This window comes from Emericellopsis atlantica, assembly GCF_019669845.1.
Source record: "Emericellopsis atlantica unplaced genomic scaffold F5Z01scaffold_14, whole genome shotgun sequence".
Taxonomy (NCBI): Eukaryota; Fungi; Ascomycota; class Sordariomycetes; order Hypocreales; family Bionectriaceae; genus Emericellopsis; species Emericellopsis atlantica.
The window spans coordinates 697,279-716,441 of record NW_025764716.1 but is presented as its reverse complement, the minus strand read 5'-3'; the positions used below and the strand labels follow the sequence as shown (position 1 = coordinate 716,441).

General features: G+C 56.4%; 10 protein-coding genes across 10 annotated transcripts; 5 read left to right on the top strand and 5 right to left on the bottom strand.

Annotated features, from left to right (window-relative positions):
• The first annotated feature begins 173 nt into the window (after positions 1-173).
• On the top strand, positions 174-4,908 carry F5Z01DRAFT_656350 (uncharacterized protein). Its single transcript, XM_046263576.1, has one exon. It carries the CDS (start codon positions 443-445, stop codon positions 4,850-4,852), a length of 4,410 nt encoding a protein of 1,469 aa, XP_046118166.1. The 5' UTR covers positions 174-442; the 3' UTR covers positions 4,853-4,908.
• A 20-nt stretch (positions 4,909-4,928) lies between these two features.
• On the bottom strand, positions 4,929-6,306 carry F5Z01DRAFT_122709 (uncharacterized protein). Its single transcript, XM_046257503.1, has one exon. It carries the CDS (start codon positions 6,057-6,059, stop codon positions 5,004-5,006), a length of 1,056 nt encoding a protein of 351 aa, XP_046118165.1. The 5' UTR covers positions 6,060-6,306; the 3' UTR covers positions 4,929-5,003.
• Positions 6,307-7,804: 1,498 nt separating this feature from the next.
• On the top strand, positions 7,805-8,111 carry F5Z01DRAFT_674556 (uncharacterized protein; the record flags this gene model as incomplete). The annotated part of the gene is made up of 2 exons (XM_046265053.1): positions 7,805-7,921; positions 7,974-8,111. The coding sequence occupies 2 exons, from the start codon at positions 7,805-7,807 to the stop codon at positions 8,109-8,111; spliced, it is 255 nt and encodes an 84-aa protein (XP_046118164.1).
• A 274-nt stretch (positions 8,112-8,385) lies between these two features.
• On the top strand, positions 8,386-10,159 carry F5Z01DRAFT_707868 (phosphatidylinositol N-acetylglucosaminyltransferase-domain-containing protein). The gene is made up of 3 exons (XM_046266456.1): positions 8,386-8,689; positions 8,746-8,987; positions 9,315-10,159. Exons 1-3 carry the CDS (start codon positions 8,440-8,442, stop codon positions 9,954-9,956), a joined length of 1,134 nt encoding a protein of 377 aa, XP_046118163.1. The 5' UTR covers positions 8,386-8,439; the 3' UTR covers positions 9,957-10,159.
• Positions 10,160-10,297: 138 nt separating this feature from the next.
• On the bottom strand, positions 10,298-10,867 carry F5Z01DRAFT_636895 (uncharacterized protein; the record flags this gene model as incomplete). Its single annotated transcript, XM_046262243.1, has 1 exon — positions 10,298-10,867. One exon carries the CDS (start codon positions 10,865-10,867, stop codon positions 10,298-10,300), a length of 570 nt encoding a protein of 189 aa, XP_046118162.1.
• Positions 10,868-12,927: 2,060 nt separating this feature from the next.
• F5Z01DRAFT_121963 (Metallo-dependent phosphatase-like protein) lies at positions 12,928-14,546 on the bottom strand. Its single transcript, XM_046257499.1, has one exon. The coding sequence runs from the start codon at positions 14,076-14,078 to the stop codon at positions 13,038-13,040; it is 1,041 nt and encodes a 346-aa protein (XP_046118161.1). The 5' UTR covers positions 14,079-14,546; the 3' UTR covers positions 12,928-13,037.
• Positions 14,547-14,626: 80 nt separating this feature from the next.
• F5Z01DRAFT_674552 (SOH1-domain-containing protein) lies at positions 14,627-15,058 on the top strand (the record flags this gene model as incomplete). Its single annotated transcript, XM_046265052.1, has 2 exons — positions 14,627-14,734; positions 14,786-15,058. 2 exons carry the CDS (start codon positions 14,627-14,629, stop codon positions 15,056-15,058), a joined length of 381 nt encoding a protein of 126 aa, XP_046118160.1.
• Positions 15,059-15,320: 262 nt separating this feature from the next.
• F5Z01DRAFT_674551 (uncharacterized protein) lies at positions 15,321-15,700 on the bottom strand (the record flags this gene model as incomplete). The annotated part of the gene is made up of 2 exons (XM_046265051.1): positions 15,321-15,643; positions 15,691-15,700. The coding sequence occupies 2 exons, from the start codon at positions 15,698-15,700 to the stop codon at positions 15,321-15,323; spliced, it is 333 nt and encodes a 110-aa protein (XP_046118159.1).
• Positions 15,701-16,016: 316 nt separating this feature from the next.
• On the top strand, positions 16,017-17,142 carry F5Z01DRAFT_121984 (ankyrin repeat protein). The gene is made up of 3 exons (XM_046257500.1): positions 16,017-16,285; positions 16,338-16,506; positions 16,597-17,142. Exons 1-3 carry the CDS (start codon positions 16,265-16,267, stop codon positions 17,022-17,024), a joined length of 618 nt encoding a protein of 205 aa, XP_046118158.1. The 5' UTR covers positions 16,017-16,264; the 3' UTR covers positions 17,025-17,142.
• F5Z01DRAFT_122239 (thaumatin family protein) lies at positions 17,142-18,732 on the bottom strand. Its single transcript, XM_046257501.1, has 2 exons — positions 18,105-18,732; positions 17,142-18,045 (listed from the first exon to the last, which is right to left on the bottom strand). Exons 1-2 carry the CDS (start codon positions 18,546-18,548, stop codon positions 17,260-17,262), a joined length of 1,230 nt encoding a protein of 409 aa, XP_046118157.1. The 5' UTR covers positions 18,549-18,732; the 3' UTR covers positions 17,142-17,259.
• Between the last annotated feature and the right edge of the window lie 431 nt (positions 18,733-19,163).

The following is a 19,163-nucleotide window of genomic DNA, read 5'->3' as shown; positions in this document are numbered from 1 at the left end:
AATCAATCCAATTGCTTGATAAGTTAATACGATACTCTTGGTATCGGGTAGGCAAGCAAGTGCAGCACTTGGCTGGGCCCGGGATGAAGCTAGTGGCCTGCCAGGGACGCCAGGTAGCTAGCTAGTGGAGAGGTAGTTTCGCTAGAAGAGCATATGGCGAAAGCACTCGATCCCTATCACGTCTGACCTCATTCCCTCGACACTGGTTCACGTCGTCGCGAACTCAGTCCAATGGATTAACCAACATTCACAGACTGGATCGTGCGCGGATGCGGCGCCTTAGCGACTACACTCAAACGACACGTACCGTGTGAGACGACAGTCTTGATTCACACGCAGCCTACATCTTGATTGCCAACAGGCCACACTCAGCGCATGCCAAACGGGCAACGCGATCCCGACATGAAGGGCCACATGAGCCACCACTTCTCAGGCCAAAGAGATGCCGTTTTTCGACCAGACGCTGGATGCGCCAAGGAAGGGCAAGATCATCAAGTCAGCATACGATAGTGAAAGCTTCGAATCTGATGGTACAATCCATGTGGACGGCCTAGTCGGCTCGGCGACAATCTCCCCTTCAGGTCGCGACATTGCGCTTGCATCGCCGGATGGTCTGGCCATTATCGACCTCGACTCGCCTTACAATCCCCCTCGGCGACTGCGCAGCCATGGTCAGCCTTGGCTGGTCACAGACGTCCAGTGGTCACCCTTTGCTGCACGAGACTACTGGGTGGTGTCCACAGCAAACCATCGCGCTCTGGTATGGAATCTGAATCTTAGAGAGGATTCGGCGTCTGGCGCGATCGAGCATTCGCTTCAAGGCCACAGCCGTGCCATTACCGACATCAACTTTTCTGCGCACCACCCCGATATCCTAGCAACATGCTCCGTCGATGGCTACGTGCACTCTTGGGACCTTCGTCGCCCGCGGCAGCCAGTGCTTACTTTTTGCGACTGGTTTGCCGGGGCCTCGCAAGTTAAGTACAGTCGACAAGACCCCCACGCTCTGGCATCTTCGCACGATCGTTGGCTTCACGTTTGGGATGAGAGACGGGCATGCGAGCCAGTCAAGTCGATTACGGCCCATACGTCCAAGATTTACGGACTCGACTGGAATCGCCTGAACCCCACCTCTATTGTCACATGCTCGTTGGACAAGACCATCAAGTTCTGGGACTACTCAAAGGATGTCCATGAGCCTGAAAAGGTGATCCATACTCAGTATCCTGTTTGGCGAGCGCGACATACACCATTCGGAGAGGGCCTTCTGGCCATGCCCCAAAATGAGCCCGGGGACCTGTATCTGTACGATAGGCAACGCCTAGATGAAGGGCCGAAACATACAACCGCAGAGCCTGTAACGGTCTTCCCAGGCCATGGCCAACACAAGGTGAAAGAGTTTCTCTGGAGGAGTAGAGGCGGCATCGACGCCAACTCCATCGACACGAGGGAGTTTCAGCTTGTTTCGTGGGGCGCTGATAATGAGCTACGGCTCCAATGCGTTGACGCAAGCATACTGGCGGCTGTGGGATATACCAAGGGTGCACCAGCAGCCAGGGGCATCAATCTGACCCGGAAAGGCGCAACGTACAAGACGTTCCGCACCATTGATGAAGTCTCGAGCCGAGATCGCAAACATGGGACCATGAGCGACCCGCGTGCCGCCGTTTCCAACCAAGCGAAGCAGAGCGCACTTACTATGGGCATGCGCTCGGGTACACAGGGGCGCCACGCAAAGACTGGCTGGCGAGGGCCCTCCATGCGAGCCAAGGTCACGTCGAAGAAGGATCGCAACCAATCACAGATCGGCTGGCTCAAGGGCATTACCATTACGAAAAGGACCGCCTCTGGGCCTGGCATCCTGCCAAAGAGACAGATGTCCAAGGACTCGAGCGTTTTCGGTCATGGATACCCTGATGACGAATGGGCAGGGCCTGACACGATACAAGACGAGGTGTTGCGGATCAGCATGTCGATGCCCAAAGTCAGGTGGGAGAATATCGACTTTGATGAGATGACACTTAACGCGTCTCTAAACGGACCCTGGGGACCGGGCGGCGACACAATCTTCATCAAGGTCAGGATATACATCCCTGAGGACTATCCGAGTGCGAGCGCGCCAAAGTTCTACATTGAGAAGACGTCCTTCTTGCCCGAGGAGACACATCAGCGCATGACCCGAGAGATCCATCTGCTCGCCGAGAAGTTTCTGCAGAGAAAGAAGAACTGTTTGGAAGTTGCCTTTATCTACCTGCTGGGCGAGGTGGACCTGGAAACGAGCACAACACTCTTCAAGAATGTGGATGATCTTGACGATGGGATTGGCGCACTCGTCGACGAGAGCTCGAGCAGTGAAGAAGATGAAGACATTCCCGCTGGAGGCTCAGCGGCCATGTCGCAAGAGCTGCCGCCTCATGCCGATGCGGACACGACTCTGGCGCCTCCGAACAGGTCGATCATTCCACCGCCAGCGAGGACATGTGGCGCTCGATTCTCCCACGATGGACGTCTGGTTTGCTTCTTCCCTAGTAAGGAGGAAAGGGCCAGGGCGTTATTCTCCAGCAACGCAGAGCTGCAAAAAGACAAGGCAAAGCCTGAGCCGTATTTTGCCGGCTTTGGGAGAATTCCATACGAGCAGTCCTCCAAGTCAAAGTTCGCAACGGATGAGCCCTCTGCGACAGAAGATCAATCTGATTCGGACGAGTCTGATTCATCGACTTCATCGAGTGATTCCGAGTCGACTTCCATTCACAAGATGAGCCTCTGGTATCACCCGCGACGACAATTCAAGAAGACATGGAGTGAGGACAGATCGATCAGATCAAGCGGCGGCGACACTGGAACTGGAATTGGGACGGGCACAGGTACAGCGTACAGTCGACGTCGCATCATCGGACGGCCGCGCAACCTCGTCACGATCCATGATACCCGGCCTCTCCTACCCTCCAAAAGGGAGCTGGCCAAAGAGTATGCCATCTTTGGCGACGGCGCTGAAGTGTGCGAGCACAACGCCGCTGTCGCCGACAAGCATGGATATAAGGATATGGCTGACGTCTGGCGGTACTTGACGCTTCTCCTGAAAAAGGGCATACCGCTGGAGGTCATTACGCCAGACAGCAGGCGGAACTCGATTCTTGTCATTGCGCATCAGATTGTCTCCAAGACGCGATCGTACGAGTCGCCAGACTCAGGGTATGACTCGGCCGAGTCTGATTCCGGGCTCTGTGGACGAGTCAAATGGGGCGAGCATCCTCTGGCGCGGGATTTCATCGCCGAGCTGTTTGACTATTTCGAGAAAATCGCCGACATCCAGATGCTGGCCATGTTGTCGTGTATCTTCAGCGAGACATCGGCTGAAGATAGTGTTGCCTACGCGGAGTCCCATCTCCCGCAAACGGAGACGCCATTGCCTCTCAAGGCCCCCTCTTTTTCCCTGGAGTACTTCCCTACAGACGCTTCCGTGTGGAATCTCTTTGGCAAGACACGCAATACAGCTCTCACGACGACCCCAAGAACGCCCCGCACGCCTTTGACACCCTATTACGATGGTTCACAAGCGTCCGAAGACGTGGCTTGGAATGAGGATCCAGCGTCCAACTCGTACTCCTGCGGCGAGACCCCCCCTGCCCGTGGTAAGGCCCCCGTTGCAGGCCTTGATATCGCCCAAGGAGGTACGCGATCACCGCACTCGCGATCGGCACACAAGGCGAACGCCAGTCTCGCATCATCCTTTACAGGTCTGTCCCGATCGTTCACGGGTGGAAGCTCCGCGTCACCACCGTACACCAAGAAGAAGCCCAGCCCGGTCGAGACGATCATCAATAGTTTGGCCCCTGGCATGAACAGCGCGGTCTGGGGCAATGCGTCCAAGACAGTCACCAGTGACTCGAGCGTGGGGCGTATTTCGGTGGACGGCGACGAACCTGTACCCGAGGACACTCTTCCCCTCGTGCCGGTCAGCGTGTCATTGTACGTCGAGGATCAAACAATGTTTGACGACGACGGGTGGCTCAGTGCGCCCATGTTAGAGCCTGCACGTGCAGAGCTTCACGCAAGCTACCGCTATGCATACGCCGAGATGCTTCAAATGTGGGACGAGCCACTCTCCCGCCTCGAGATTATGAAGTTCAACATTATGCGATCCGATAGCCCTCGAACTTTGTACCACAGGGACGGCAGCACATCCGAGTCCTTCACCATTCATGAGGGCAGCGTTGCGCATGTCAAGACCGGTTCATCGCCCATCGTCATGGGCAAGAAGGATCAGTTGCATGCGCTCATTGCGTCCGGCAGGGGGCTCGACGTGACGGGAATCTGTCGCATCCACGAGACGCAACTTGATCCTGCACGCTATACCTCCTCGGATTCCCATACGGGCGGTGCAGTGGGTACATGTGATCGTTGCCATCGCATGCAGAGCCAGCTACGCTGCGTGTACTGCCTGGAGCCCGTCGATGCACTGTTCCCACCATGTCTAAGCTGTGGATGTGCGAGCCACGAGGCGTGTCTCGCCGAGTGGCATGCCGCCGGCGAGGAACTCTGCCCTGCCGGGGACGAGTGCAACTGTGTAGAGGAGGCTGCGAACGGCCAGGTGGAATCGTGGGCGGCACTGCAAGGGGCCATGACGAAAGGTCCAAATAAGATTCTGAGACTGCCTAGTCCCGCGGTCGCAGAGCCAGACGAGGAATGGGGCAGAAAGACGTCGACGCGGTCTGAAGAGGTCGCCAGTACTACGAATGAGACGGGTTTGATACCGAACGCATCGACGCTGACCTTTGGGCGTCTGAGGAAGTCGGCCGGCTCATGGTCGAGAGCCAGCAGCGCGCGTCGCAACATCAAGAAGACGCTATAAGCCATGTACGTTCTAGTTGTATATATCGATTGATAATAATGTGTCTGTCTATCATTTTACTGCATGTACTCGGCCTGTGCCTCATCGCGCGTGCCAAGAACTTTCTCTCTAACAGTACAGGTATCCCAGGTCCTTTGCAAGACCAACCAGGTCAATGCGACGAATACAGACCATGGCTGTGGCCAGTGTATTCCAAGCGGTTGCGCTTCCTTGCCACTCCAGCCATGTCCATCGGCCAGTCCCAGCGCAAGAAGAATGTGAAGCTTCTCTCCACCAACGACCATCGCAGCCTCGCGGCCGCAGCACGACACCCATCCACCTCGCACCTTGTCTCCTCGGATAATCGAACATGGTACCATTCTCGCCCGTCGTCCGGTGGACAGTAGTCGCCGTCCATAAAGTTGACTTTGGAGAGGATGTGTGTCCTCCCCACATTGTACCTCTGGCAATTGTCGTTATCGCATCGTCCTTCTCGCAGGACCAGTCGCGACATGGCATCCTGGCTCAGGTCCAGCGTCGCCACTTCGACGACGTTGGCGTCCACCCAGTATCGATACTCGCGCGCGGCTTGTTGTATGCGCTCGCTGCAGGGCGCGCTCTTGTCAAAGTTCACGTGCCAGCTTCGCGCCACATCGCCCACTTTGACAGACCAGAATTCCTTCACGTTGGGGAACCAGAACCTGTCGAGCGTGACTCGCCCGTCGACGTCCTGGTCGCACCACTGAGACACATAGTCAAAGTAGTGTTTTGGTAGGGCGATTCTCTGCTCGTCCGGGACACAGTCCCAGAAGACGACACGCTCAGCGCGCGATGCAATGTCCTCGGCTACCGAGTCAAAAGTCGTCCGGTCCGCGATGCGATAGTCGCAGACCAATATGTCTCGTGCAAAGTTGAAGTAGGATCCCTTGCCTACCCGCTCATAGCCACCGCGTGCTTCAATGCGTGCTTCTGAATTGACTTGGGTGACCGCCGGCAGCGGGTGGGCGCACTCGACGTCGACGAGATCGTTCAGCAGCAGGAGACGAGGCTCGATGGCGCAGTTGTAGATGCGCAGCCGCAGCTCTGGCGGTAGGTATGTGAAAGGGGGCAGTCGTGGAGATGATATGCTTGGGGCTGCTGTAGATGTTGGCGCCGTCTCTAGAGGTACTATTCGACCATGACCAGACGCCTCGTCACCGTTTACGATCCGCCACGATGGCACCGCCATGACCCTAGATTGAGTGGCAAGGACAGCATCGAAGAAGGATACGTAGATGGGATGGATGATACACGGACGGCGACCACGGTCCCACGAGCTCGAGGTCTGCTGTGTCCTCGCGCGTCTGGTCTTATGAGCTACCGTAGGGCGGTGTGACGGAAACGGCAGAGGGCGTCATTTCGACAATCGCGTGAGCCCAGGGACCGCACGCACGCAAGCGAGCGAGGGAGCGTGCGAGCAAGCTTGCCTTAGCTCGCCTGTCCGTTTGCGGTCTGGCCCGAAGCCGGCGACGGGGGTCGAGCGGTTGATCCCGTGCGAGGCCATCGTGGTCGTGAGTGGTGGCCCTGTCGCCCGTGAGATGCGGTGGCCAGGTTGCTGGTTGCTGGGAATTCCCACACCGACGGTCTGTGGGAGGCGGTTAGCTGCAGGCACACCTCGTTTCCCACCCTCGGTGTGTGAAGTCCCCCGTGCATGTGCGTGCGCGTGTGACGAGGCAGGGTGATTACTCGCCCGGCGCTCTGGGGCCTGGGGGTGGTCGGTCCAGTCCAGTCCAGTCCAGTTCAGTCGTCCCAGGACCAAGGCTCATGTATCCCGCTGGTGATGGTGAGATAAGCCGCAGCGCCGCACGCAGTCTGAGACCGGCGATTGGATTCCAGAGGACAGGGCCGGGCCCGGGTGACTGCAAAGCTGCCCGCGTGAGTGCCAGGCCAAGCTGGTCGCGTGCAGCTAACGCACGAGGCAGGCGCGAGTTGAGCAAGCGCGACGCATGCGGACGGATAGGGGGATGGGCGAGGGAGGCCAGTGAGCCTGTGAGGACGGAGGAGGTTGGGGAATTCGACATGCTCCGCAGCGGCATTGCTGCATGCGGGCCGCCACAACGTGGGACAGGAGATGGCGTCAAACCAAGGCGATAATCCCCGAAGGTCGGAGTTGGGCCGTTGGCGGCCTACGATGAGTTCAGTCCATCGAGGGGCGAGCCAAGTTGACAGAGGCGTTGTTGATGTCGTGCGCTTCCTCGTTCACTGTCGCGAGAAGTGTCGCAAGACGTCTACTCCGTAGACAGCTTTCCACCCATCAATTCCTCAACAGACGTCGGCGAGTCGCAAGGATCTGGTCGGCCGTCGCAACGGTTCGCAGTGTTAAAATTACCCTGCATTCACCTACATGTTATGTATTGATTAGGAGCAGGCATGCCACGTATGCGACCAGGTTTGAGGTTGGCGGTGAGTCGTGACCGGGAGTACTGCCCAGCTGGGTCTCCACGCGAGATCAATCAACAACGAGATCTTGATTGTTGAGTATTTGTTGGTAGTTGTTCTTGACACCCTGTGGGTTCGCGGAGAGCATTATGGGGAAAGGCGCAGTGACTCTATCGACTTTAATCCCAAGGGCAGCGCCAGTAAGCAACTTGAAGCATTCTCGACGTACCAGGCACCAGGCAATGTCATGTGAGCACTGCGCATCTTTCAGGCTTCCCCTCTTGAATTCCAGCCTTCGATGAGAGGAACAAGTGACAAATTGGCCGTGTCGTGGCCCGTGAGGCGCCTGCTTCCAAGTCTTGCCATGCGCAGTGCGCAGGGTATTCCCAGTTCTTCACCGTATGACGCAAGCCAATCCTCGACGTGTGCAACCAAAGCACACATGGAATCGCGCAATGCGCGGCGTATAAGTGGACAGGGTTGACCAACAGTCCGAGGTGAAGCGAAGCAGCGCAACCTTGTGATTCTACCGATAAAACATCCAGCCTGACCATCATGAAGCCAAGGAACAGCGCGGACAGCTCTCCCTTGGCCAGCCCCAAGAACTCGCTGGAGAATTGGGAGAACAGGCTGATTGGCAAGACGCTCCATGCCACTGACACTGGCCCAACTGTGAGCTCGATAGTCCCCTTGATCCCACTGCTCAGGTGCTGACTGACTGAAGACGTTCTGCATCAAAGATCTTCCTGAAGAGAGGCGAATCATCAAACCCAATGACGCTATGACAGAAGATTATATTGAGGAGAGGCTGAATGTGTATGTTGACGAGCATTTTGTCGTCTCCCAAGTTGAGTTTGGATGAGATCTGGGCCACTGCCGTGTAGATGTTGCAATTGAATCCTGTTGAAATAGTGATCCAGCAACGGCTGTTCAAACATGGAAGCGCCTTTTGCTGCTCTATCTAATTAGAGTCCAGGTCGTAATGAATCACTTCCTCCCTCGCGTGGTGTTAAATAACTGTTCTGTTCTGAGGTTTGGAGTAGCACGCAGGAGCTTCTCCCGCTAGCGTCACTGCATGGCTCGAATGTGGATGCGGCGCGTCGCAGGTCTTCCCTTGGCCTCCACTTCACCCAGCACTGGCACTGGGCACTCACAACCACCACCACCATGAAAAGGACGCCTTGACAGCGATGCCCTCGCACACCGACGACGATGAGAGCGAGACACCGTTTCCCACGCTAGACCTCCACGTTTCCTCCCGCCTCGCCAGCGGCCTCCTGTCGCCCGACGATGCCTTCCCCCCGCCGCACCGCGCCCCCTACGCGGGCGACAGCGCGAGCGAGCTGGGACGACCGCGCCTGCGAAGGCTACACAGCGAGCAGGGCGGCAGCCGGCGGCGCAAGAGGTCCTGGAAGAAGCTCATGTGGGTGAAGCAGTCATGTAAAGAGACCCTCGCCGCCTGTCCGGCCCCCCAATTGGCACTGACCGTGATCAAGACCCCGACAACTACACCGACCAAGCGACCTTTCTCGGCGACCTCCAGCGGAACCCGCGCCTCAAGCCGTACGACTTTTGGCCCCTCGTCGCCGACTCGACCGTCATCCTGCAGCACGTCTGCAGCGTCATCATCTTCGTCGTCTGCTTCGCCTTCATTTTTCAGGACCGCGTATCGCCCGTCTCCATTGTGAGCTGGAGCAGTGGCGCCACCGTCGCGGGCTGGTTCGTGTGGGAGTACTGGGTGTCACGCGAGGACCAGAACGAGGACCCCTCGTCCCTGGGCACGAGCGTCGCGACCGTCGTCGTGGGCCGGAGTGGAAGTCTGAACCGACGCAGAACACGCGCGGCCAGTATACGTCGGCAAACGCCCCTGCGCAGCGAGTCCACGGCACGCTACCACCCTCCCTCGGGCCTCTCCGCGCCCCCGACCAAGCCTTCCTTGACAGACGTGTCGGCCAACAGCTCGACGAGCAATCTCTCGTTAGCAGGCCGACCGCCACCGAGGACAGTGTCCACGCCCAGCCTACGCACGAGGTTGAGCCACGAGATGCTGCCGTCGCCCAGTGAGACGATTCCCCCCTTCAACCCGGGCGAGATCAACCATCTCCACGAACGTCTTGGCACCCTCAAGTCCTCGGCGCTCATCTACTCGACGCTTCTCGGCCTGAGCCCCATACTCAAGTCGCTGACCCGGTCGACGAGCAGCGACAGCATCTGGGCCATGTCCTTCTGGCTCCTCGTCATCAACATCTTCTTCTTTGACTACTCGGGTGGCGTGGGCGCCAAGTTTCCCGCCTCCTTGTCGACCAACGCCGCGTTGATGGCCTCGACCGTGCTCGCGAGCCGTCTCCCCTCCACCACGCAAGTGTTTAGCCTCACGCTCTTCTCCATCGAGGTTTTTGGGCTTTTTCCCGTGTTCCGGCGGCACGTCCGTCACCAATCGTGGCAGCTCAACGTCGCGCTGACCATCCTGCTCGTCCTGGGCGCGGGCCTTGGGGTGGGACTCGTGGTGCGGCAGAGGGAAGATGGCGGCTGGAACTGGACGAGCGGCATTGTGGGCATGGTGATCAGTGTGCTGTTGGCCGGTGTAGGCACGGGCGGGTGTAGCTGGTGGCTGATTGGGTTGCAAAAGTACAAGAACGAGATCCGAGGACCGTGGGATCCTGCGAGGCCGATTATAATGAATCGGCAGAGGTGGGATGATAGGTAGCTGCGAGGCCTTGTCAATAGTTACGATGAATATACGTTGTCAATCATGAAATGAGAACCCAATGGTATTCACTGCCGGGTACGGAACTGTAGCTACAAGAGTCTTTGCTACATATACATGGCGACATGGCTCACACATGATCATCTAGGAAGGACAGCACAAGTGAAGGAATGATGAGTAGATGGTTATTCTTCATGGATGTAGTGGTATTAATGGTATTATATCCTATGCTTTCGCATTTCACTTTCCTCTCGTTTCCGCTTGTGCTCTATACATTGATTGTATGTGGTACAAAACGCCAGCATCCACACCTCACTCCAACAGCAGTGGAATGGGCGCGTTTACAAGGCAGCGAGGACGGCAAGGCCAGCGGCCACGAGGCCGGCAACAGGCTTGCCGACACCGCTGTCGCCGCCGTCCGTGCCGGAGGCGGTGGGCTCCTCCGTGCGGGTGGCCGTGGGGTTGCCGTTGGAGTCGGTCTCGGTGGTGACCATGGTGGACATGTCAGACGACATACCCGACGACATGGGGGTCGTGGAGGTGGTGACGGTCACGGGGGTGGTGACGGTGGTCTCGGTGACGGTCGACGACATGGTCATGGTCATGGAGCCCGAGGAGGAGGACATCATGGACCCGGAGGAGGTGCCGACCAGGTTGGCGCAGAACTTGGTGGCGGCCGACTGGGCGCTCTGGAGCTCCGAGGAGTCGCACTTGCTGGTGAAGCAATCCTTGGACGACTGCATGATCTCGTCAATGGAGCCGCAGAGGCACTCAAAGTCGGTGATGCCACTGCAGCCGGCGTCGGGGGCGGCGGTGCTCAGGCACTCAATGGCGCACGAGGGGATGTTGGGGAGAGACTGGGCCTGGGCGACACCAGCGACGAGGGCGAGGAGGGCAGTGGACTTGTACATGATGACGGTTGTTGGTGGTGAGATGATGTACGGCTTGAGGGTACGTGGTAGTGAGAATGGAGAGAGTCCGTGTGATGTCTTGTTTGATGCTACCGTGGGATAGATGGGGCGAGGAAGGGGAGGACAGAGGTTTGGAGGAGCGTGAGAGGCGACGGCGTGCTTCTTATTCTCGACGAGGGCAACATTCCACGCCAGGCCATCGTCCTGGAGACGCGACAGCCCCAGGGTTTCACTTTCAGGGATGGTCTAGCCTCCTGAGCTAGCCGCGATTCATGGATGGATCGCCCACACCAAATCTGGAGCTTGCGTGGGAAGATCACAGCCAGGCTGGGCCCACGCCTCCACCTTGAGTTTTGCCTTCACTTGCAATAGTCCGCAGCCTGGGCCTCGCTTGCGACCTCCCAGAGTCAGACACAGCCTCCGTGGGCCTCGCGCGCTAATCGAGCAATCAACTAATTATTACTACGTACGAACATTATGACCAACGAGATCAGAATGGGAGCGCCATCGGGCCGTCGTCCAATGAGCATCCCATCCGCAGCAGCTTTGAGACAGCCACCCAGGCACCCAGTTGTTCGATCGGGGAATAACTGTGTCGCAAGACTGACCAGAAGCCGGCCCACCAGTGCCAGTGGAATTCGCAAGTCCCTGAAAATGTCCGTCGTTGGGCTGTTTGCTGCTTAGCATTCCGTAATAAAGAAGCGTCGCATCATGGGAAAGCCAAGCATTGAGGCTCTACGGAACAGCAGGGGACCACTGCAGGCCAAGCAAGTGCTTGTGTTGATGCGGGTGAGACTCGAATCCTCGACGGCGGAAAGCAAGGCGAAGACTAGTAGAAAGTTGACCGTCCAGTCGCCCATCAGCAACGACAACAAATATAGCACGGCTGCTGAACACTGCCATCACGGACTCGCTACTTAGGTAAACTTGGGTGCGGTCAGCTCCGTGAGACGTCACGCTCACCTCATCGGACTGGATGCCGACACGTCCTGTTCCAAGGTTTTGGACGGCTGACGCGGACAACCTCACTGACTGACTGTCACTGTGGCCACAAGACGGGGCGCCGGCTCCACACGCTTTACTTCAGTCGTACGTACCGTTGTACACGTTCCTTCGCAGTTCGCAGGAACTTTTTGGGTTAGATTTCAGAAACGCGGCAGTTTGAATCGAATCACGACCAGGCTTCCATTTCCTTCGCTCCCTGAAATTGAAAATAGAAGTCCCCCGGCTTTTCGGCTATGCAGGGGACTGGACTGCCCGCCCCCAACGGGGGGCTATCATGTCTTGGGTAGATCCCCACATTCCATCGACTTCACACTGCGCACTTGTCACGGCCCTTCTGGCCCCTGCCCATCCAGGAACAAGCACGTTCTCGGTCTGTTAGTCGCAGGACGGGAGGGAGATGCGGAAATGGAAGGCGAAGGGGGGAAACAAAAACATTCCCATCCATGACCTTCAAGACACGGGAGGAGCTGGGAGCCTGGACGGAATTGGTGAGACCGGCACTGTTTCGTAACCTCGAAGTCGCAGTCCGCGGGTCTCGCACTGCATGAAAGAACTTGCGCTAACCCCGGCCCTGCTGTGGAGCGAATCATGGAGCACGCATCCGCCATGACGTTGGTGGGCTCAGCACAGTGCTCGTCGAAGGGACTGGAATCCCAGGTCCCAGTCAGTATTACTGCAACAATGCACTGTGGTAATAATTAGCATCTGCCGTCTCTAGGACTCATAGAGTAGTGATCAACAAGTTGCGAGAAGATGGAGGGATACAATCCGTCATTTGCACACGGCATGTACGAAGACACTGCAAATTTGCTTCCGACAGCCAGGAATTACTCCGTCTCGGATTCCTGAGTCGGATCCTGACTGATCAACCAAGACAGACGTGGCTTTGAAACTCGATGGTGCCAACGGCTGGACAAATTTGGGTGCTCTACGTACATACTGTAGGTGATGATATGCAAGAGCATTAGAGGCATCATGGAACCACAGGTGCCCAAACTGAACCACTGCCACTGTACATATTTGTAACAAAAGCCAGAATTGTTGGCCTGAAACCTCTCCCATCACGTGTAAGGGACTTGGTAAACACAACACAAGCAAGAAGTGCTCGTAGCTATGTATTAGAGTGTCTTGATACTTATAGTCGAACAAAGGCTATACTGCTCATCTATCCTGACTCCTTCTGTGGCAGATCAATGTCCACAATCCAGGGGCTTTGCACAGGCCTGTACCCCAAATCCATGACTGCTGCGTTCAAAAACAATGTTTGGTCCTTCCCGGCACCAGACGCCTCAAGTGCTGTGAGGTCAATTTCGATGCCGCCCTCTCTCCTGATCTTCTTCAGCATCTGAACCCTCGATGCGTACCCCTCGTCGTCATCGGCCAACACGGGCCAGAAGTCATCCAGGTCCATGATAGTCCGGGAGGCAGACTTGAAGACGCCCTCGGCGGCCCCTTGATCGCCTCGCTCGGCAGACTCCCCCCACTTGGCCAGATAGGCGCCCCAGGCCTCGTGGATGTGCCCAAAACAATGAATCCGTGGCTTCGCTTTCTCTAATGCACTGAGCAGAAACGGACATCCGGCATGATCGTGACCCCTGGTCAGGTCCAGAATCCCCTTGGCCGGCCCGTGTGTCATGACAACATCTATACCCTCCGGAATATCGAAGCTGTGGCCCTTCTGAACATCATACTGGAAACCCCAGAGTCCATATTCAGGGGTCCATGGCGAAGCATAGAGCCGAAGGACGGCGCCATTGTCCAGCGCAAAGGTGTGTGTGCCCTCGTCAAGAAAACGTACATTATCCTGCTCTGCTTCCTTGATGATCCTCCAGGCCTGCTGGGGCATAGTATCGTCTCCCGGTCTCCCAGATTGCTCGTCTGCGTACCGGTCCCAAAACTTTGCGTCCAGTGCCCCGTCGTGGTTTCCGGCAATGACGAGTTTGAGCTTCGCTGGCGCGTCCCGCAACATCGAAAAGGTCGCCTCGAACTCCTCTGTACGTGATCTCTTGGTGAGATCGCCACAATGAATGAGAACATCGGCCTCTGGCAGTGGATGTCGGAATCCAGTGGGTAGCCGCATGACAATCCGGTGATTTTGGGACAACTCTGTATCTGAGTCGGGATCCTGGGCTGTTCTTGGCTTGGGTTTGGCCCCATGCGTGTCCGAGAGAATGACGATTCGTGTTTTGATTTTGGAGGAAGACATGATGGCACGCGCAATTTTTTATGCTGGCTTTAGACTGCACGTCGTGACTCTTGATTTTGAATTTGCGATGGCTCGGGCTGTAGTGGCGGAGAGGTAGGTAGGCACCCAGCTGCAGCTACGTGAGGTGCGCTCAGGCTGCAGTGGGAATAGGCGACGAGATAAGATGCGTCCCTGGTACATGTACTACTCTTTCATATCAGGGCAGTTCGGAGCTCGTGCGGCCGTGTACCAGTCAGTGATATGTATTTAGGGATCCCAATGAACAAAGTGATGTTAGGAGGTCGTTGCTGAATCCCAAAAGGCACAGATGTCAGCATCAAAGTGAACGGATAAAGTGAAGAGGGAGTGATAATTCGAGCAATGTGTGCTCAGTCCTACCTTATGGGCAAGGTTCCCCAAGTAATGTCAACAATTCACCTTACTGCGAGTGTTGGGAGGATAAGGCCTGTTGCGTTCTGCAGTTACCTTACCTGACTCAGCTCCCCGTGCTCATTATCGCGACAGGCTTCGCTCTTGCATCAACAAGCTCCAAATACATCACCTGCACCATGGCCACCACCGAGGACGACGTGCCCATGCAGAATCCACCCGAGATCCCAGCGTCGAGCAATGAACCCAAATATGGCGGTTTCACGCGCTTTGAGATCGAGCTAGAGGTATGAATGCTCTCCGCGCGTTGTACGTTTACCCGCTGATCTGGCCACTAGTTTGTTCAGTCGCTCGCCAATCCAATGTACCTCAACCATCTAGCATCGCAGAAGTATCTCCAAAATCCGCAATTCGTCGCCTACCTCGCCTACCTCCAGTACTGGACGCGCCCGCCGTATCTCAAATATCTCAGCTTCCCCGGGCCGACGTTGCGAAACCTCGAGCTCCTGCAGCAGGAGCGTTTCCGACAGGACATTTTGAGTCCGGACTTGGTGGGGCGGTTGATGGAAGAAGGCATGAGAGCGGCAGTCGACTGGCACAAAGAGGCATAGGAAAATTGGTGCACAAGTCGAGACGCGTCGCGAACAGTGTCTCAGGGGCCTTAAGGCCTTGCGCCCCATGCGGACTCGTGGGCAAGAAAACCATTCACATACGGAGTCACCCACGACATATCAACGAAGCTATACCTCACGACCGTCATACTATCATTGGAAGCCGACTATTGGGGCTACGAGAAAGCCACTGAACGCCAGAACCCGAACTCCAGGCTACCCTCCGAAAGAACAAGAAAAAGCAATCCCCCTCGGTCCATCCTCAATTCTCTCTCCATCGGTGTCCGCACGTCATACACTTATAGAAACTCGTCATCGGTTCGTCTGCACTGCGGATTTGCACCTGGAAGAAGGCCGCCTCATCGCCATCGCAACCATCGTTGGGGCATTGCACGCGACCCTTCTGTGCATTGTCCCACGCGCCGGGACCGCCAAAGACATCTTCACGCTCCTTGCGCTCGAATTCGCGTCGGGAGTATACTGTGTCGACAATGGCGTGCTCGTAGGGACAGGTTCGGCACTCGAGGCGATTGGTGCCTCCGTTTGTGAGGGATACGGTGAGGATGTTTGCGCAGTGGGGGCAGACTGCACAGTCAGTAACAAGCAGTATACAAGCGAGCGGGAGTCCGTACAGAGGAGCATGATGGGCGGTTTGCAAGGCCGATCTAAGCCTTGTCTGACTCTTGCAGAGATTGGGGAGGAAAGGTGAAGTTTTCGGCGATGAATCAGTCATGGGTTTGGATATTTCCAGCCACGATAAGATAAGATGGTGGGGTCCGACTTGTCACGTCCGTCTCGTCGGCTTCAACGCATGACTGTGATCGAGCATATGCCCCTTAGTATGAGACAGAACGACTCATTAATTAATACATCTATTACAATTACTAATAGTCTCCATCTGCCATATAGGAACAATCCTGGACATGGCTCCCACTTTTGCCATAGAACCCAATTGACCTGCAGGGTAACTCAGCTCAATCCATCACCGGTAACGCCGTCAGCCTGGTGCCCCTCGCTAAACACGGAACCCCGCCGCCCTCAAACAACTGGAGGCGCTATTCTGAGGTGAGCTCATGTCCCAGACCTCACCTCACTCCGCCACCTTGACGCGACACACCAGCGCTTCCACGCCATTCTCTCTTGTCTTGATTCTGCGTTCGCCTTGCCACTACGATCTACATCTGTTTATCACCCAGATCTGTCATCATGCCTGAGGAAGAGCACGACGTACGTGACCGTACTTCGCTCCATAGAGCTCAAGGAAAGCTAACATGCGCAGGGCGCCTCTGTGAAGGAGCAGCTCGTCGCCGCTTGTCGCGGCAACAACACCGAGCTGCTAACCGAGATCCTCGCTGACCGTCCCGACGAAGAGATCACCAAACTGCTCAACGAGACGACCACCGTGCTAGGGAACCACTTGTACCACGAGGCCGCTCTGCGAGGAAACTGTACGCCCGACAACCCCCCCTTTCCCTAGCCCGAAAGGCTATACGACGCCAGCCATTTCAAAAGGGCTGACAAGACGCGTAACATGACAGATGAGATCATCGACCTCCTGCTCGATCAACCAGACTTTGAATGTGATCCCATCACACGTCTCGACGCAGACACACCTCTCCATTCCGCGATCCGCTGGCTCAACTCGGAACCCGTCGCGCAACGGCCCTTTGGACTGGCACTCATTGAGATGATGCTCGAAGCCGGCTCGAACCCGCGCCAGAAGAACAAGGGCGGCATCACCCCTTTCCACCTGGTCGATCCGGGGAATACGGAACTCAGGGATTTGATCCGTAAATTTGAGTTTGCGACACAGAACAGCGGCGACTACGTCAACGTGGAGCAGCCAAAGGCGGCGCAGGGCATTGTGCAAGACGACGAGTCCGACGACGATGCCGAATTTAGCGGGAGTGACGAGGAAGAGAGGGCAGAGTGGGAGCGGAGACAAAGTCAGAAAAAGAAGGCATAGACCGGAGGTTGATCCATGGGCTACGGCGTTCAGGGCGCACTGATTTCACGGGTTTCAATTTTGCATGAGCGCGATAGATGTGCCAAACCGAGTAGACCTGGCTACCTTTCTTCTTATAGTCGGATGCAGCTGGGGACAAATCTCGCAACATTAGCAACGGCTGTGTAGGGGTATCCAAAAACGTCCAGAAATTCGCTGACCGCCTCTCGCTCGCTCGCTCATCTTCCTCACATACTCAGATCGACAATGAAACCATCAGCAAGACCGACAAGACGAGCCATGTCAGCTCCACAGTCAACCCGCTTCCTGCCCCCTTATCCATGTTGATAAACGTGGTATTCCGAAGACGGGCCAGCACTTCATCAGAGAGCTCACCACTGTCCGCCAACCCAAACATCACATCGCCCAGTTGGCGAAGGATGGTGGTCGACCGCCCCTTGGGACACATCACAACCTCCCAGCCTCCACCCTTTGGGATGATAAAGGTTGACTGATGGTCGTCGTAGGCAAAGCTATACGCGTCAGGGCAGACATCCTTTGCCGTCTTGCTATACCGCGACGGCTTGCAGACTTTCGGATCGTTGTATTTTCCAGCACAACAATCCTTGTCTTTACCGGAAGCCGCGCAAGCACTGTTGCAAGGCGAGAACGCCGGTCGCTCGATATTGTCGTCGGGATACGGAAAGACACCGTGGCCTGGTTTGGCAGGTGGGAACTTGAGGTACGGCCACGGGCACCAGGAACTCACGCTGTCGTTCGACTCGTCTGTCTCCCACGGGACTGGGTAGGATGTGTTGGAGTAGATGGTGCTCGTCGCATTGGTCTCATACAGCCAGCCGGCCGTGGCAATGCAAGCGAGATTCGTGAGATTGGGCGGGATAAAGCTCGTGTTCTTGGACGGAATGTGATTGACGGCAATGGGAATATTGTAGCCGTCTACGAGAGAAACGTCGTAGAAAGTCTGCATATTGTTCTCGCCGCCAGCGAGCGTGAACTCGGCCAGAGTCGCTGGAGGTACGCCCTACTCTGGTTAGTCCGACTCTTATTTCTTGGATATTGACTTGGTGTAGGGAGACATACGCTGGACTCGCAATCCAACTTTCCACACTCGCCTGTGTCGCAAGAGGCCATGTCGCCATCGACCGTGCAGTTTGTCCGCCCCCAGATCCTGCCTTGCCAGTCGGGCGACACCCACAGCTCAGTTTTGTTCCCCGAAGCGAGTTCAAAGCCCCCTGTGCCGGGACCTGTGCCGGCTTGGGTGAAAATACCAGGCCATATCGTGTCCTCACAGCGATTGTCGATTCGTATAGGTATGCGGTCTCCGTCCTCGCTGGATGGTGGGCCTCTCCTGGCAACATTTACCGAGCTCGAGAGGCTGTGGAATTGGGCTTGCCAGTTGGTCTCAAACTTGAACTGCTGCCTGGCGACGACGGATGGGAGGGTTGCGCCTATCGCGAAGATGGAGAGTAGTAGATAGCCGCCCCTCCCCGGGTCTCTGCGAGATGCCTTGCGGTGTTGGTACATTCTCCTCTTCTTTGTTTACTTCACCTGGGTGTCGAGTCAAGATGGCGCTTCGCTTGTCAATGACCACTTCAGTATGCCAGATTCCAATTGCCGCACAGCGAAAGGTACTCGCACAGAGCGAGGTCGGAATTTCGATCAAGGAGGGCGACACCGTTGAGGTCCAGAGCGACGCAAGGTACAGCGATGTACGGCACTTTTGAGTGTTGTCAAAAGAAGACATGGGACAGAGGCGAGGAAGCGGTACACTCCATATTGAACTCTTTGCACTCATAATAGCACAACCCATGTCAGTTTGTTGTTCCCGCTCGTCAGAGCTGAGAGGAATTGGTGTGATGTGGCATTGGCGATGACGCAGGAGCGATTGGCTGTCAGGCCAGGGTCTGGATGGATAACGCGCCAGGAGCAGGGAAGCGGGCGCCAAGTTCGCCAACCCATGTCTCGGCAGAACTGTTGACGGTCCTACGACCAATACCAAAAGCGCCTCGACACTTGTCAATGTTGGGATTGGCGGTGAAAGTGCCACAATGATGTAGCGGCGCCCACCAGCATTCTGCTCGATAGCGCAGCGGGATATCGAACACACCCATCGTGACCTGCTTCACTTCTAGCCAGCTG

Excerpts from the sequence above, each read along its gene's own strand:
- F5Z01DRAFT_656350 (XM_046263576.1), top strand. The coding sequence starts at position 443 with ATGCCGTTTTTCGACCAGACGCTGGATGCGCCAAGGAAGGGCAAGATC.
- F5Z01DRAFT_122709 (XM_046257503.1), bottom strand. The coding sequence starts at position 6,059 with ATGGCGGTGCCATCGTGGCGGATCGTAAACGGTGACGAGGCGTCTGGT.
- F5Z01DRAFT_707868 (XM_046266456.1), top strand. The coding sequence starts at position 8,440 with ATGCCCTCGCACACCGACGACGATGAGAGCGAGACACCGTTTCCCACG. Across the intron at positions 8,690-8,745 it reads CATGTGGGTGAAGCAGTCAT|ACCCCGACAACTACACCGAC; the intron begins GTAAAGAGACCC and ends ACCGTGATCAAG. Across the intron at positions 8,988-9,314 it reads GGTTCGTGTGGGAGTACTGG|ACGATTCCCCCCTTCAACCC; the intron begins GTGTCACGCGAG and ends TCGCCCAGTGAG.
- F5Z01DRAFT_121963 (XM_046257499.1), bottom strand. The coding sequence starts at position 14,078 with ATGTCTTCCTCCAAAATCAAAACACGAATCGTCATTCTCTCGGACACG.
- F5Z01DRAFT_121984 (XM_046257500.1), top strand. The coding sequence starts at position 16,265 with ATGCCTGAGGAAGAGCACGAC. Across the intron at positions 16,286-16,337 it reads TGCCTGAGGAAGAGCACGAC|GGCGCCTCTGTGAAGGAGCA; the intron begins GTACGTGACCGT and ends TAACATGCGCAG. Across the intron at positions 16,507-16,596 it reads GGCCGCTCTGCGAGGAAACT|ATGAGATCATCGACCTCCTG; the intron begins GTACGCCCGACA and ends GTAACATGACAG.
- F5Z01DRAFT_122239 (XM_046257501.1), bottom strand. The coding sequence starts at position 18,548 with ATGTACCAACACCGCAAGGCATCTCGCAGAGACCCGGGGAGGGGCGGC. Across the intron at positions 18,046-18,104 it reads AGTTGGATTGCGAGTCCAGC|GGCGTACCTCCAGCGACTCT; the intron begins GTATGTCTCCCT and ends TAACCAGAGTAG.